This window comes from Hypanus sabinus, chromosome 6, assembly GCF_030144855.1.
Source record: "Hypanus sabinus isolate sHypSab1 chromosome 6, sHypSab1.hap1, whole genome shotgun sequence".
NCBI classification, from domain to species: Eukaryota; Metazoa; Chordata; class Chondrichthyes; order Myliobatiformes; family Dasyatidae; genus Hypanus; species Hypanus sabinus.
In genome coordinates this window covers 63,105,321-63,120,037 of record NC_082711.1, presented here as the reverse complement: position 1 = coordinate 63,120,037, position 14,717 = coordinate 63,105,321, and the positions used below count along the sequence as shown (strand labels likewise).

At 40.1% G+C, this 14,717-nt stretch overlaps 1 protein-coding gene across 1 annotated transcript in view; it reads left to right on the top strand.

The window, feature by feature from the left end:
- Positions 1-13,139, top strand: part of zgc:110410 (uncharacterized protein LOC553618 homolog) — a 31,488-nt gene extending 18,349 nt beyond the window's left edge. The window contains exons 4-10 of the mRNA XM_059971456.1: positions 2,089-2,142; positions 2,230-2,320; positions 3,093-3,130; positions 3,238-3,325; positions 3,414-3,503; positions 6,156-6,203; positions 12,541-13,139. Of these exons, the coding sequence (XP_059827439.1) occupies positions 2,089-2,142; positions 2,230-2,320; positions 3,093-3,130; positions 3,238-3,325; positions 3,414-3,503; positions 6,156-6,203; positions 12,541-12,690 (559 nt within the window). The 3' untranslated portion in view covers positions 12,691-13,139. The remainder of the gene's footprint in view (positions 1-2,088; positions 2,143-2,229; positions 2,321-3,092; positions 3,131-3,237; positions 3,326-3,413; positions 3,504-6,155; positions 6,204-12,540) is intronic.
- The last annotated feature ends 1,578 nt before the right edge of the window (positions 13,140-14,717 follow it).

Here is a 14,717-nt window from a genome sequence, read left to right as displayed (position 1 = left end):
CTACAGGGCCCAGATCAGGAGTGTTCTGGAATACTCGGCACTCGCCTGGACGAGTGTAGCTCCATCAACACTTGACACCATCCTCTACAAGACAGCCCACTTGATTGGTACCCCTTCCACAAGCATCCAATCCCTACACATCAACAAACAGTTGCAGTGGTGTGTTCCACCTACAAGATGCCCTGCAACAACACACCAAAGTTCCTAAGGCAGCACCTTCTCCACTGTTAATCTCCACTGTAACATGTAGTTTTCCCCTCACTGGAGCAACCTCACCAGTGCCAGTCTTTAAAGTCAACCTTGCCTCATCTGGAGTGAGATGTTGCAACTTCTCCTTGTAAACTGACTCCGACACCAGAGATGCAGCAGCACCCGGGTCCACCTGCATCCTCACTGTGGCCCCATCCAAACGTACGGTCACCCAATGGCCATCTTTGTGTCCTGAAACAGATAAAAGACGCAAAGCTTCCTCAACCACAGAATGAGAGTCACTCAGTCCGTCCTCAGTATGCTCCATCTTGTTCACATCTTTCTTTCTGCTTTTCCAAAAGTCAGTTTTCTTTATTGCACTGTTTTTGGTTGACAGTGCCTTTTTACTTTTACAGGCCTGTTCAGTATGTCTGTTTTGCCCACACCTTTGGCAATCTAAATCCTTATACCAGCATTCTCTTGCCAACTACCCAGTTTTGCCACAACGGTAACACTGAATGCCAGTAGGTGTTTTATACTGAAAGTCTGTAGAAACCTTATGAATTTGGGAAGAAGTGCTTAATTAGATTTACTGATCTCAATTGCCCTCTACAATGTTAATCTATCTTCTGTAATCAAACATTTCCTAATTACCTCACTACGCAGATCACATGCGAATCTGTCACATTACATGTTGTTCAGTATCTGCCCCAAATCAGTGTTCAGACAGCTGCTTCAGCACCACCACAAACTGTGAAATAGACCCACTTTTCTCTCGATTCCTTTCATGAAATCTAAACTTCTCAACAATAATCAAAGGTTTAAGTGAATAGTGGCCCTTTAAAACTTTAACTCCTCTTAAGGCTTATTGCCAGGTTTAGTAGGTTGCACTAAGCTGAATAATAAATTAAATATTTTTGCACCCATCACAGTCAGAAAAGTTGGAACATGAATATCAGCTGAAATTTGACTTGCCAGTGCAAAATATTCAAATCTTTCAAATCTTCCAGTATATGAACTCCATTGGTCTGTCATTTTGTAACATGGCCCCAAACTTCAAAACATTGTTACTATTTTCAACCACAATCACATTCCAGAGAAGTTAATTAGTCTTACCTAGTCTCACTTAGTCTCTCACTTCCTCTCTTACGTCTTTTATTTAACCATCCCATTCTGTTTCACTCCCCTCGGATTCTTCACTGACCACACTTCCTGTGGCCATTTTCTTTTCACTCACCCACATTACACAACGGTACATCACCAGTGTTGCACCTGGACTCTTCTTCCTGAAGGGAGCCAAACAATAAATGTCACCTCATTGTCACCTGTTATGTTTATGGTACTGGGAAGCTGAGTGACCGTGAAAAACACACATGAGAGACAGAGAAGTGAAGAACAAATGTGCTGCTGTTTATTTTGTGTTTGTATGTCATCTACCTAGAATGCCCTCTCACAGTACAGCAATCAGTAAGGGTTAAAATATGCATGAATATATAACATTTTATTTCTTTAATTTTTCATGTGGTCTTTTCCCCCCATTTAGCCATCCTGTTCTTTTTTAAATTACTATATATTCTAAACCTGCTGTGTTTGTTCTTGCTGACTGCGATATAGGTTCTTGCTGACTGTGTGCATGTGTGTTTCTGTGTGTGCACGTATGTGTATGCGTTCATATCTCATCAGCTTTTCATTTTTATAAAGCAAGGCCCTACACCTGAACCATAAATATGTCTGTTCTATCCACAGCTACTCTCAAACCTCTTTTTATCATTTTGTCCCTAATTAAGATATAAAGCTGGGAAATATGGCAAATATTTAATAAGTAATTTGCAGCATGTATTTCTTCAAAAATCTACAAACAACCCTTTAAATAAATATCTTTTAAATTTTATTTTCCAGGCCAGCCCTAAATTTATGGGTAGCCCAAACTTATTGGTTTACATATGCCTTAATGTAAGTATCTTTTAAGCTCTTCTAATTTCTTATTGATTATGGTTGGTATCTCTAAGACGCCTCTTTCTCACTTTCTTTCTATTGCAGCCCTGCCATCTTTGTTTTAATCATTATCTTGTCATGCTGTGAAGGGGTACGACGCAAAACTCCATGGAACTTTGTGCTTCTTTTTTTATTTGTAAGTGATTAAATGGTACAGTTAATCGTAATAATCTAGATGTTGTGATTTCCCTGCTGTCCATTATTAGTTCAGCTTACTAAGTCAGTTGTAGGTCTTCATCAGAAAGGGGCCTGACTGCTCAATCCAGCTCCAACAGTTGGAAGGAGTTCCTTTGAGGGATTGCAGCCCAGTTCACTAGTTTAATGGGCATCGGTTTTTTTTGCTGTTTTTTTCCTGTGGGGAGGGTTAGGGATTGTTATTGTCGCTGTTTTTTTCTGCAGGGAGGATGTGGGGATTCTGGGGTCTGTAACTTCTGTTTCTTTTACTTTTTCATTTAAATTTCATGGCTATCTGGAGAAGACAAACATCAGTGTTGTATTGTACACGCATACTTTGACAATAAAATGAACCTTGAACCTTGACATCAGGTCAAACCCTTGTGGGACCACCAATGGAACGAGTTTGCACTTTCCATTGGTGGGGAGTGCAGAATTCAAAGAAACAATTTGCAAAAGGCTCAGTTCTAGTGTAGAAAAATATTCAGTTTCCTGGTTTATAAACACCATTGTGTTGCATTTTACACTTGAGGTTTGTTTGAGAGATCTATTTGAATCTGCATTCAAATCCAGCCATCTTGTGAACTGTCTCATCCAGTTCCTAGTCGTCATCAAAACTGCACAGCCTGGGAGTCACTTCCCAGGTTTAATGCCCATGGTGTAATGTCTCCACTAAAGTTGATTTCAATTTTATACGATTGACATCCAATATATTTAATCCTTTTCACCTACAGACCATTCTGGAAGGCTTGATGTTGGGAGCAGTTTCAGTGTAAGTGTTTAACTTTGCTTGAAACGTCCTTTGTATTGAATAAAGACTTGGATATAATTTTAGTTTCCAAAACTTAAGTTGTGACTCTTCTCTCTATTGCTTCTCAGTTTCTATGGTGCTGATGCAGTGATGTGGGCTGTTGGTGCTACTACATTTGTAGCATTTGGACTGACACTATTTGCTCTGCAAACCAAGGTACAGTTTACAGTCCCTGCCCCAGGATTTTGTTGTGCTCAATTGCTCTGTGCTAAAATCTGAATGACTGAGTTTTCTTTATTTTCAGTGGGATTTCACCAAGGGAACTGGAATTTTGTTCGTGATACTACTGGTGCTTTTGGCATTTGGAATTTTGTGTGCCATAATACGATCATATGTAAGTCTTTGTTTTATATCTGATGTTTTTTTTATTATATTAGATGAGGAGCCTGCTGCAAGGCCAGCATTTATTGTCTGTCTCTGATTGTCTGAGAGAAGGTGTCTGTGAACCAATTTAAACACCTGCACACTTTTTGTGGTTTAATGACAAATATAAACTGCTGTATTTGATCATTTGTTCTAGAAAGATGCACTAACGTAGTTTCATTTGGCTTACTTTAACTACTAATGTTTATATCTATGAGGAATCTGGAGATCTTGATTAAGGAAAGCATTACCTTTCCATGCTTATGTGACATTATCCAGTTATGTTTTCAGCAGTAACTAGTCATTACCAGTATTCATATCCATGCCAACCATGTTAGAGCTGCACTTAAACATGACCAATTAGTCTTTAATTACTTTGCATTAATATGAACCTATTTTCTTTTCCTGATCTAGCTTAAAATTATGTTTTATCAAATGCTCATTAATGCTGTACCTAAGAATTCTCTCCAGCAACTTCCCTACTATTGACATGAGATTCACAGGTCTATAGGTTCCAGATAATCCCTGGTTCCCTTCTTGAATACTGGAGCAACATCAGCTACTCAACTGTTCTCCAGGACCTCGCCTGTGGTTAGAGACAACATGAAAATTTTGGTCATGATCCCAGCAATCTCATCTCTTGATTTTCTCAATAACCAGGGCTATATCCCATCATGACCTTGGGACTTATCCATCTTAATGCTCTTTAAGAGTCAACATTACTGACCTAGCATATTAATATGCTCAACACTGATCTCCCTAATCTCCACATCCTTCTTTTTGATAAATATTAATGTAAAGTACTCATTAAGGACACCTTCCACATCCATGCAAATGTTCCTCCATTTATCTTTCAGTGGTTCTACCCTCTCCCTAGTTATCCTCTTGCTCTTAATGTATGTATAGAATGCCTTGGGATTCTCTATAAACATATTTGTGAAGGTCTTTTCATGCTCCCTCCTAGCTTTCCTAATTCCCTTCTTGAGTTCTTTTCTAGTTTCTTTGTAATCCTCAAGAGCTCTGTTTGACTCTAGTTTCCTAAGCTTTACGTATTTCTCCTTTTCCTTCTTGACTAAATTCATCACCTCTCTCAACACTTTTGTTCTTCCTTATGGTGGAACATACCTGTCTTGTAATCTGTGCAGTTGGTCTCTAAACAGCCTCTTCATGTTGAATGTGGACTTGCCCAATAACAGTCAGTCCCAATCAACTCTCCCTAATTCATGTTGAATGCTCTTTAATTTGCCCTGCTCGAATTTAGAACTATCCTGCGAGGTCCACACTTGTCCTTATTTATAGCTATCTTAAAATTTAATGAGTTGTGGTCATCTTTCCCAACCTGCTCACCCACTGAATGGTCAGTCACTTGACCAGGCTCATTACTCAAAACCCAATCCAGTACAGCCCCCGCCCACATTTTGTTGGATTATCTACATATTGTATCTTGAAACCTTCCTGGACAGACCTAATAAATTCTGACCCATCTAAACCTCCTGCACTCAGAAAATCCTAGTTTATATTACAGAAGTTGAGGTTCCCTGTGACAACAACCCTGTTGTTTTTACATCTTTTCTTAATCTTCCTGCGTATCTGTTGCTCAATGTCCCCGTGGTGGTGGGGGTGGTATTGGTGGGAGGAGGTCTGTAGTACAGTTCCCCCAGAGTGATTGCACTCTTCCTATTGTTGACTTCTACCCACACAGACTCTGTGGTCGAGCCCTCCATTACATTCCCTCTGAGTTCTGTGATATTGTCTGTGATTAGTGGTGCAACTACCCTCCCACCCCTCACTATACTTTCTAAAGCATTGAAACCCTAGGACATTAAGCATCCATTCCTACCCTTCTCTTTGTAATGGCCACAACATCATAGTTCCGTGTGCTGATCCATGCTCTAAATTCATCACCTTCACCCATTAAAACACACACACTTCATTCTATCCATCCCATCATATCTATTACTTTGCTCTTGCCTGATTTTACTGGCTCTGACATCTACCTTCCTCTGCATCCCTTCACTTTCTGACCTGATGCTCTGTTTCCCACACCCCTGCCAAATTTGTTTAATATCCTCGGACCATGTTGATTGCTGATGCAAAACGAAGAATTTCACTGTATTGATGTTTCAATGTACCTGTGACAAATAAAGCTAACCTTATAAAAATTACAGAGAATTTTTTGATAATCACTGCTATAAAATTTAGACTTTTAAAATATTGAGAATAACTTGGATCCCAGCAGGAAATCTGGTCACTGGATAACTGGAAGGTACTGGATAAAAATGGATAAACATACAATATATTTGCAAGTTAATGAGTAACTTCTGCCAAGTCACTCTCCAAACGCAAGATCATTGTCCATCACGAGCTGGAGCACACTGGTCTCTAGATCCCGCCCACAGGCTGTGTATCATCCACTGCCAATTAGTGGGGACTGTTACTCTCTTCAAATACATTTCCACATTGCATTCAGTGGTGCAAAACTCTAAAATGGAATTACAAAGCTGCGAAACTAGCCCTTATAAAGCATGCCTACTCTCCCCACTACTTTCTATGTGGAGCACCTATGAACAGAAAGGAAGGTGTAAATATTATCTGAATTTGAATTGTTTTGTTTTCCCTACAGTGGCTCCAGATAATTTATGCCTCTTTAGGAACACTGGTCTTCTCGGCTGTAAGTATATTTAAGCCTTTGTTTCTTCAGCTTACAATTTAAAATTTTGGAGCTTTCCCACACAACTACGTATAACAAATGTGGCTTCTGAACAGTTTCTCGCTCAGTAAAATAGCTCCATTGTAAGACAGTTGTAGCAAAGACATTATGCAGAAAACACAGCTGCCCTTCCCTTCTTGTTCTTGGCCAAATATCTTTCTACTCTTTGGCCATCTAATTCATAGTTTATAATGCTCTTGTTTGTTTCTTTATTGTTTTTCTCACTGTGCTATCAGTACTGATGCAAGCTCATTGACCTGAAAATTTCCTTCTAATTTTCCACCGCTGCTGCATGTCCTGCTGAATAATTGCAACTTTTTGATGCATTTCAGATTTTCATCATTTGCAATATTTTGTTTTTGCATTTAAAGCTTCCTTATCTCCTTTCTTTTGGGTTTGCTTATTAAAGATTGCTTATTAAAATCATTTAGGATTACTTTTCTTTAATAAGCAATCCTAAATGATTTTAGTCCACGGTTTGAATTTGAAATATACTTAGACCATAAGCTCCTAAGTAGAATTAGGCCATTTGGTCCATTGAGTCTGCTACACCATTTCATCATGGCTGATCAAATTTTCTTCTCAGCCCCAATCTCCACTCTTCTCCCCGTATCCCTTCATGCCCTGACCAATCAAGGATTGATCAACCTCTGCCTTAAACATACATAAAGACTTGGCCTCCACAGCTGCCTGTGGCAAATAGTTCCACAGATCCACCACTCTCTAGCTAAAGAAATCCCTCTTCAACTCCGCTCTAAAAGGATGCCCCTCTATTGTGAGGCTACGTCCTCTGGGCTGAGACTCTCCCACCACGGGAAATGTCCTCTCCACATCCACTCTATAACGGCCTTTCACCACTCAATAGGTTTCAATGACATCAGACCTCATTTTTCTGAATTCTGGTGAATACGGGCCCAGAGCCATCAAACACTATGCATATGACAGGCTATTTAATCCTGGGATCATTTTTGTGAACCTTCTTTGAACCCTCTCCAGTTTCAGCACATCCTTTCTAAGATAAGGGGCTCCAAACTGTTCTCAATACTCCAAGTGAGGCCTCACCAGAGCTTTATAAAGTCTCAACATTACATCCTTGCTTTTTTATTCTAGTCCTCTTAAAATGAATGCTAACATTGCATTTGCCTTCCTCACCACAGACTCAACCTGCAAATTAACCTTTAGGGAAGACTCCCAAGTTCCTTTGTGTCTCAATTTTTTTTTGTATTTTCTCTCCATTTAGAAAATAGTCAACCCTTTCATTCCTTCTACCAAAGACCAAGACCAAACAGTTCCTGACACTGCATTCAATCTGCTTTTTAAAAGTTCATTTCTAATACCTCCACAATCTCTTCAGCTACTTATTTCAGAACCCTGGGGTGTACACTATCAGGTCCAGATGAGTGATCTACCTTTAGACCTTTCAGTTTCCCAAGAACCTTTACTCTAGTTTTGGTAACTTCACACACTTCTTGCCCCCTGTCACCTGGAACTTCCACTGTACTGCTGGTGTCTTCCACAGTGAAGACTGATACAAAGTGCTTATTCAGTTCATCCGCCATTTCCTTGTTCCCTATTACTACCTTTCCAGCACAGTTTACCAGTGGTCCAATATCCATTTTCACCTCTCTTTTACACTATCTAAAGAAACTTTTGCTATTGTCTTTAATATTATTGGCTAGCTTACTTCCATATTCCTTCTTTATCTTCTGGCTGGTTTTTAGAAGCTTCCCAATCCTCTATTTTCCCACAAATTTTTGCTCTATTATATGCCCTCACTTTGACTTTTATGTTGGCTTTGACTTCTCTTGTTAGTCCGGTTTTGTCATCTTACCTTTAGAATACTTCTTCCTCTTTGGGATGTACATATCCTTTGCCTTCTGAATTGCTGAAATTCCAGCCATTGCTGATCTGCCGTCTTCCCTGCCGGTGTTCTTTTCCAGTCAGTTCTGACCAACTCCTCTCTCATGCCTCTGTAATTCCCTTTACTCCACTGATACATCTGATTTTAACATCTCCTCAAATTTCAGGGTGAATTTCATCATATTATGATCACTTGCCCCAAAGGTCTTATCTTAAGGTCTCTCACCAATTCTGATCCATTGCACAAAACCCAATCCAGAATAGCTGTTCTTATAGTGGGTTCAACCATGATCTGATCTAAGAAGCCACCTCATAGGCATTCTAGAAATTCCTCCCCCCTTCACTTTTTAATCCAGCACCAAGCTGACTTTCCCAATCTACCTGCATATTGAAATCCCCCTTGTAATCTTGCCTTTTTGGCATGCATTTTCTATCTCCCATTGTAATTTGTAGGCCACATCCTTATGACTGTTTGGGGGTCTGTATAGAAATCACAACAGGTTCTTTTTACCTTTGCAGTTCCTTAGCTCAATCCACAATGATTCAAAACCTTCCAACCCTATATCACCTCTTTCTAATGATTTGATTTAATTTTTTACCAACAGAATAACACTACCCCCTCTACCTCCTGCCTGACCTTTTGATACAATGTGTGTTCTTGGACATTAAGCTCCCAGCTATAACCTTTCAGCCATGATTCAGTGATGTCTACAATATCATACCAGCCGATCTGCAACTGTTCATCTACCTTATTCTGTACACTGCGCACATTCAAATACCACACCTTCAGCATGATACACCCTTTTTTGATATTGTCCACCTTCTACATTACAACTCATCCTATTGACTGGAATTTTGCCCTATCAACAGCCTCTCCTCACTACACGTTGCCTCTGTTTGTAAACCAGCTACCTCTTCTTCAGCACTATTATCCACTTTTCCTTCGATACTTCTTGCATTGAAATATACACAGCTCAGGAAACTAGTCACACCATGCTTAACCTATTCATTCCTAACTTTGTCAGAGGTCTTACCAACATCTGCCTCCACAAGCTTTCCAGTAACTGTTCTGGCACTCTGGTTCCCGTCCCCTGCAACTTTAGTTTAAACCTCACCATGCAGCATGAACAAAACTTCCCATTAGGATATTAGTCACCCTCCAGTTCAGGTGTAAACCATCCTTTCTGTACAGGTCCCAACTTCCCTGGAAGATAGCCCAATGATCCAAAAATCTTATGCCCTCTCTCCTACACCAACTCCTTAGCCACGTATTAAACTGTATAATCTTCCTAGTTCTGGCCTCACTAGCACGTGACACGGGTAGCAATACTGAGATCACAACCCTAGAGATCCTGCCCTTTAACTTAGCACCTAACTCCCTGTGCAGAACCTCGTCACTTGTCCTACCTACATGGACTACGACATCTGGCTGTTCACTCTCCAACTTGAAATTGCTAAAGACTTGATCCAAGAGATCCCAGACCCTGGTACCCTGGAGGCAACATACCATTTAGGAATCTCGTTCTTTCCCACAGAACCTCCAGTCCGTTCCCCTAACTAACAAATTCCCTATGAGCACAGTATGCCTCTTCTTCCCCCCTTCCCTTCCGAGTCACAGAGCCAGACCAGTACCAGATACTGTGACATTCCCCCCCCAGTAGTATCCAAAGTGATATACTTGTTGAGGGGGATGGGTACTCTGCACTGTTTCTTTAACCCCTTTCCCTTCCTGACTGTCACCCAGTCTCCTGTCTCCTGCTTGTTGGGTGTAACTACCTGTCAATATGCCTCCTGAATGATCTGGGATTAATCCAGTTCCAACTCCAACTCCTTAACATGGATAGTTAGAAGCTGCAGCTGGATGCACCTTGCAGTTGTAGTCATCAGGAACACTGGAAGTCTCCCTGCCTTCCCACATCCTGCAGGAGGAACATTCCACTACCCTGCTTGGCATCACTACTGTCCTAGCAGAGCAGGTATAAAGAAGGGATGGGAGAATATAGTCTTAACCTAGAGTTTTTCTTTTCTTTGATTTCTCTGACTGAAGCCTCAAAGAGCTAAAGCCTCAAGATCACCACTCTGGCTCTGTCCACTCCATTGATAGCCGTTGCGCTTTCCCGCCTTCCTATAATTTGCTGTTGCTAATCGATCCCAAATGGCAAGTGGTCACTCGTCAAAGCTGCTTGTGACCTGCTGCCACTTTTCTATCAGGCAGTGGACCTGGTGAAATCTCCTCTTCTCAAAACTTCTGATGTCCAGATTGGTCACTGGTCAAAGCTTTTGTTCTTCTATTTTATCTTCAGCAATATGATTTAAATATATACCATTATCCTTCACTGTCAATGAACAGTGCCTATCAACTCTTGTTGGATTAATTCAGCTGCTACCCATGGCCACAGCCCGAGTTGTCTGTGCTTCTTCTTTGAAGGCAATTCTAATCAGTTCCCCTTCCCATGGATCCACCTCTGTTTCAGTCCACTCAGGCTCCTATCACAATGTTGTTTTATTGGTTTATCAATGAGATATTTTCATTGCGTGCCATCAAGTCAGATCATGCTACACCTAAGAACATCAGGGTCATAAAAAGAAAAAAAGAACAGTGAGAGGGTGTTGCAGTCACACGAAGGCAAATCTCACAAATGGCTTCTTCACTACTTCATCTACCTGTGCTGCCACCTTCAGGAATACTTGGACTTGGTACACAAGGTCCCTCACATTCTATTATTCATTTTATTATCCTTCCACTCTTAGTCCTCCCTTGCACTTATCAGGTTTAAATCCCATCTTTTATGGCTCTGTCTATTGAAGATTGTTTAATGTCATTTCCAGCACACAAGTATAAAGGAGAACAAAATAACTGTTACTCTGGATCCAAGGCAGCATATAAGATTTAAAAAAAAACACAATTCATATAAATACAGAAGACAGCTTAAATAGATAGATTGATATCTGTACATAACATGACAGCAGGTACAGGACCATTTCAACATAATGCAGCTCTGGAAATGATGACAAATGGCAGGTTACTGGGTGGACGTGTTGGTCATCCGTACTTCTTGGTCAGCTACTTCCCAGCTGTTTTCGAGTCTGGTGGTCCTGGCGTGGCTGCTACATAGACTCCCTGATGGAGTGGGACACACAGTCCATGAGCATTCTTGATACTGCTAGCCTTACCAAATGATCAACATCATTCTGTAGACTGCAGCTGCTCTCCTCACTAACACCAGCACCACAAACGTTTATGTCACCAGAAAATCGTACGTCCTATATTCATGCCCAACTCACTATCCCTACAAACAGTAAGGGTCCTTGCTCCAATCTCTGTGATATACTGCTGATCACTGGCTCCCAATCATAAAAGTCACCCGCCAACATTACTCTGATATTGATTACCAAGTCTATTTTGGATTCAGTTTAGCAACTTCCCTTGGATCCTGTGAGCTCTAGCCCTAGGGATCAGCTTTGTCAAAATCCATGTAGACCACAGCAGTTGTGTGCCCTCACTAATGCATTCAGTTACCTCTTTGAAAATTCAGTCAATTTGTTTAACCAATTTATACTGATTTAACAAAGTTCTAACAAAGTTATACTGATTTTTTTTTTGTTTAACCTGCGTTTCCAAGTATCCTGTCTCTCAGAATTTTTCCTTTCACGTCAGTATCTTCCCTACCACTAGACTCATTGGGCTTACCTGGCTTACCTCTGTCTCCCTCCGTGAGTAAAAGTACAACATTTGCTGTACTCTAGTAATCCGACCCTCGCTGTGGCGGCGAAGATTTAAATATCTGTCAGAGCCATGGTAATCACCTTCCTTGCCCCCTACCCCACACCAGCCAAGGAACCTAGAATACATTTCAGGCCCTGGGAATTTACCCATTTTACCTCTGCCTTTGTAGCAATTAACTGCTCTACAATTTCAGCCACCACTTCCACCAATCCCCTACTTAAATTCTCCAAATAAAATGTTCCTAGTCTCAGTGAATACCGATGAGAAGTATCATTGACGCACAGATGGATCTTTGATGTTTAGAAAGGTCTTGGCTCTAAGACCATAGCTCCTTGAAATTGGTCGTATAAGTTGAAAGGGTTGCAAAGAAGGTGTGTGCCATGCTTGACGTTCTTAGCTGAGTTAAAGAGTCTGGGAGTTTTGTTGCAGCTTTATGTTAGGCCACATCTGGACTATGCCCCATTAGAGAAAGAATGAGGAGGCTTTAGAGAGGATGCAGAAGACAGTTATCAGGATGCTGCGTGGATTAGAAGGCATGTGCTATAATGAGAAGTTAGCCAAACTAAGGTTGTTCTGTCTGAAGTAATGGATGCCGAGGGGAGAAAAGACGTGGAGAGTTAATATACAGCAGAGAGTTCTGTGAAGGGCAACCTTTGCTCAAATTTTTTTCAATATGTTGAACTACAAATATATTTCGTATCTCTTTTTTAGTACCTGGTGATTGACGTACAATTAATGCTGGGAGGAAAGCACAGATACAGCCTCAACCCTGAGGAATACATTTTTGCAGCCCTGAATCTTTATCTTGACATTATAAATCTCTTCCTCTTCATACTTCAGATCATTGGCCTGAGTCGTTAAGATATAAAAAGTGAATTATGCAAATTTATTTAATTATTGATCATTAATGCATTCTTGTAGAAATCTTTTATTTCAGACAAAGAAGTCCAGTAAATAATCAATGAAAAGCAGAACAACAAAGTGTAAACTTAGAAGCTAAATGTCATTACCCAATATTAATGGTTATAATTTTGAAATGTCATTATGCAGCAGAAATTACAAAAATAACTTGTGGTCTTGGAAAGCTAATTCTCCACAAAACAATAAAAAGGCATGTAAAAGGTCAAAGTACCAGCTAAACCCTAAATACCCTGTATTAGAACTGATGGTTCAATCCTGTTTACTAATTAATAATATCGCAAATTAGCATTAAAATGTAACAGTTGCAAATATGAAAAGTGCCTCAGTATGATAGTTTGTGAACTGTGAAAGTTTTGTAAAAGTGGGCATATTTTCAAAATAAAGTGTTTAATGCAAACATAGTAAATTCTTCTTTCTGCATCACCAAGATCAATTCTTGATATTAACTACTCTGAAATTGTTATTTGTCATTTTTAAATGGTTGTTAATTTTTACAAAACATGGTGTACAGTATCAGTGATGAACTTACAGCAAGATAGTTTCATAAATGGTATTATTGCAGTATTTTGTCAAAGTTTAGAATCTGTTCTTTACCAATAGGTTAGCAGTTTTCACACAGATTTGGAAATGAATCTAGCCGAGGTAAATGGATTTTAATAGAATGATCTTTGAGCAGTTATGTCCACATTCTGAGAAAGGGTGCAACTGAACTTGAAAACCCACTGCGATTTATACAGTGGGAATACATTTATTCATGTGGGAATCACAATATTATCAGGGCAAGCTTTTAAGGCCGAACTAGAGAAGCTTAAAGCTAATTTTGGCTTTCAAGGCAAACTACCAAAAAGGAGCTGCATGAACTTTGTTCAGACCTGGCAGGATTATCACATACCCAGATTCAATGAGGAATGCCTCAAGCCTAATTTGGACAAATATTTGCCTAGAGACCTTCTTCAATGTGTAAATCTAAACCAGATATCATCAACCCTTGGGATCATAGTCTAAGGCACATAATCCAAGAGCCCTGCATATTTTCCCAGATTGGAGAAGACGAGGCAGAGAGTGACCTTGCTCTGTATTTGGTGCTGAGCAGATGAGGAAGGAGAATAGGTGAAGGACTAGCTAGGAAACGTGGCTGGGATAAAAGGTGACAGGTCTGGGTAACGGGAAATGGGAGCAGCAGTTAATGTCAGGAACATAAGTGAGACCATTTTGAGGCATTTGTGCCTCCAGGTGTGATTGGTGTGTGGATAGGCACCATTGCCTCTGACAAACAAAATGCCAGGGTGCTGGGGCAGGTGACAGAATCACATTTTCAGCAAGAATGCAATGGGAACCTTATGTCAGTATTAATCTACCCAAACAGGAGAGGAAATCCTGAACAGGCTTTTCATCTTGAGACCCTTACTTTTACCAAAGAAAAAATCATTGCTTATAAAATACGATGGTCCTGATATGGTTAAGCCTGTCCTCAGCAACCATGTCCAAGTGAAAACATCTTAAGAAATATTTGTGAGTGATTTTTAGATAAGTTCAAGCTTTTTGTCATCAAAATGACAAAAATCATTGTTCTGATCATTGGGAATTGAGCAATCCTACACTGGACAAAAAGAATGGAGACGGTAGAAAGTGGAAGTGAATGAGAGAGAGAAAGAGGAGAGGGAGAGGGAGGAATAAAAAACAGATCCTACAAGATAATTTGTAGATTTTACATCATACCTTTGCTAATTCATGTAGCATACTTTGTCATATTATTTTTACTTATTATTTTAGCACTTAGCTTTGTTTTAATAAACTTAATCAAAAAGTCACAAAATGCTGGAGGAACTCAGTAGGCCAGTAAGCATCTATGGAAAGGAAAACAGTGGACATTTCAGGACCTGATGAAGGGTCTCGACCTGAAACATCGACTGTTTACCCTTTTCCATTGATGCTGCCTGGCCTGCTGAGCTCCTCCATAAACTTGT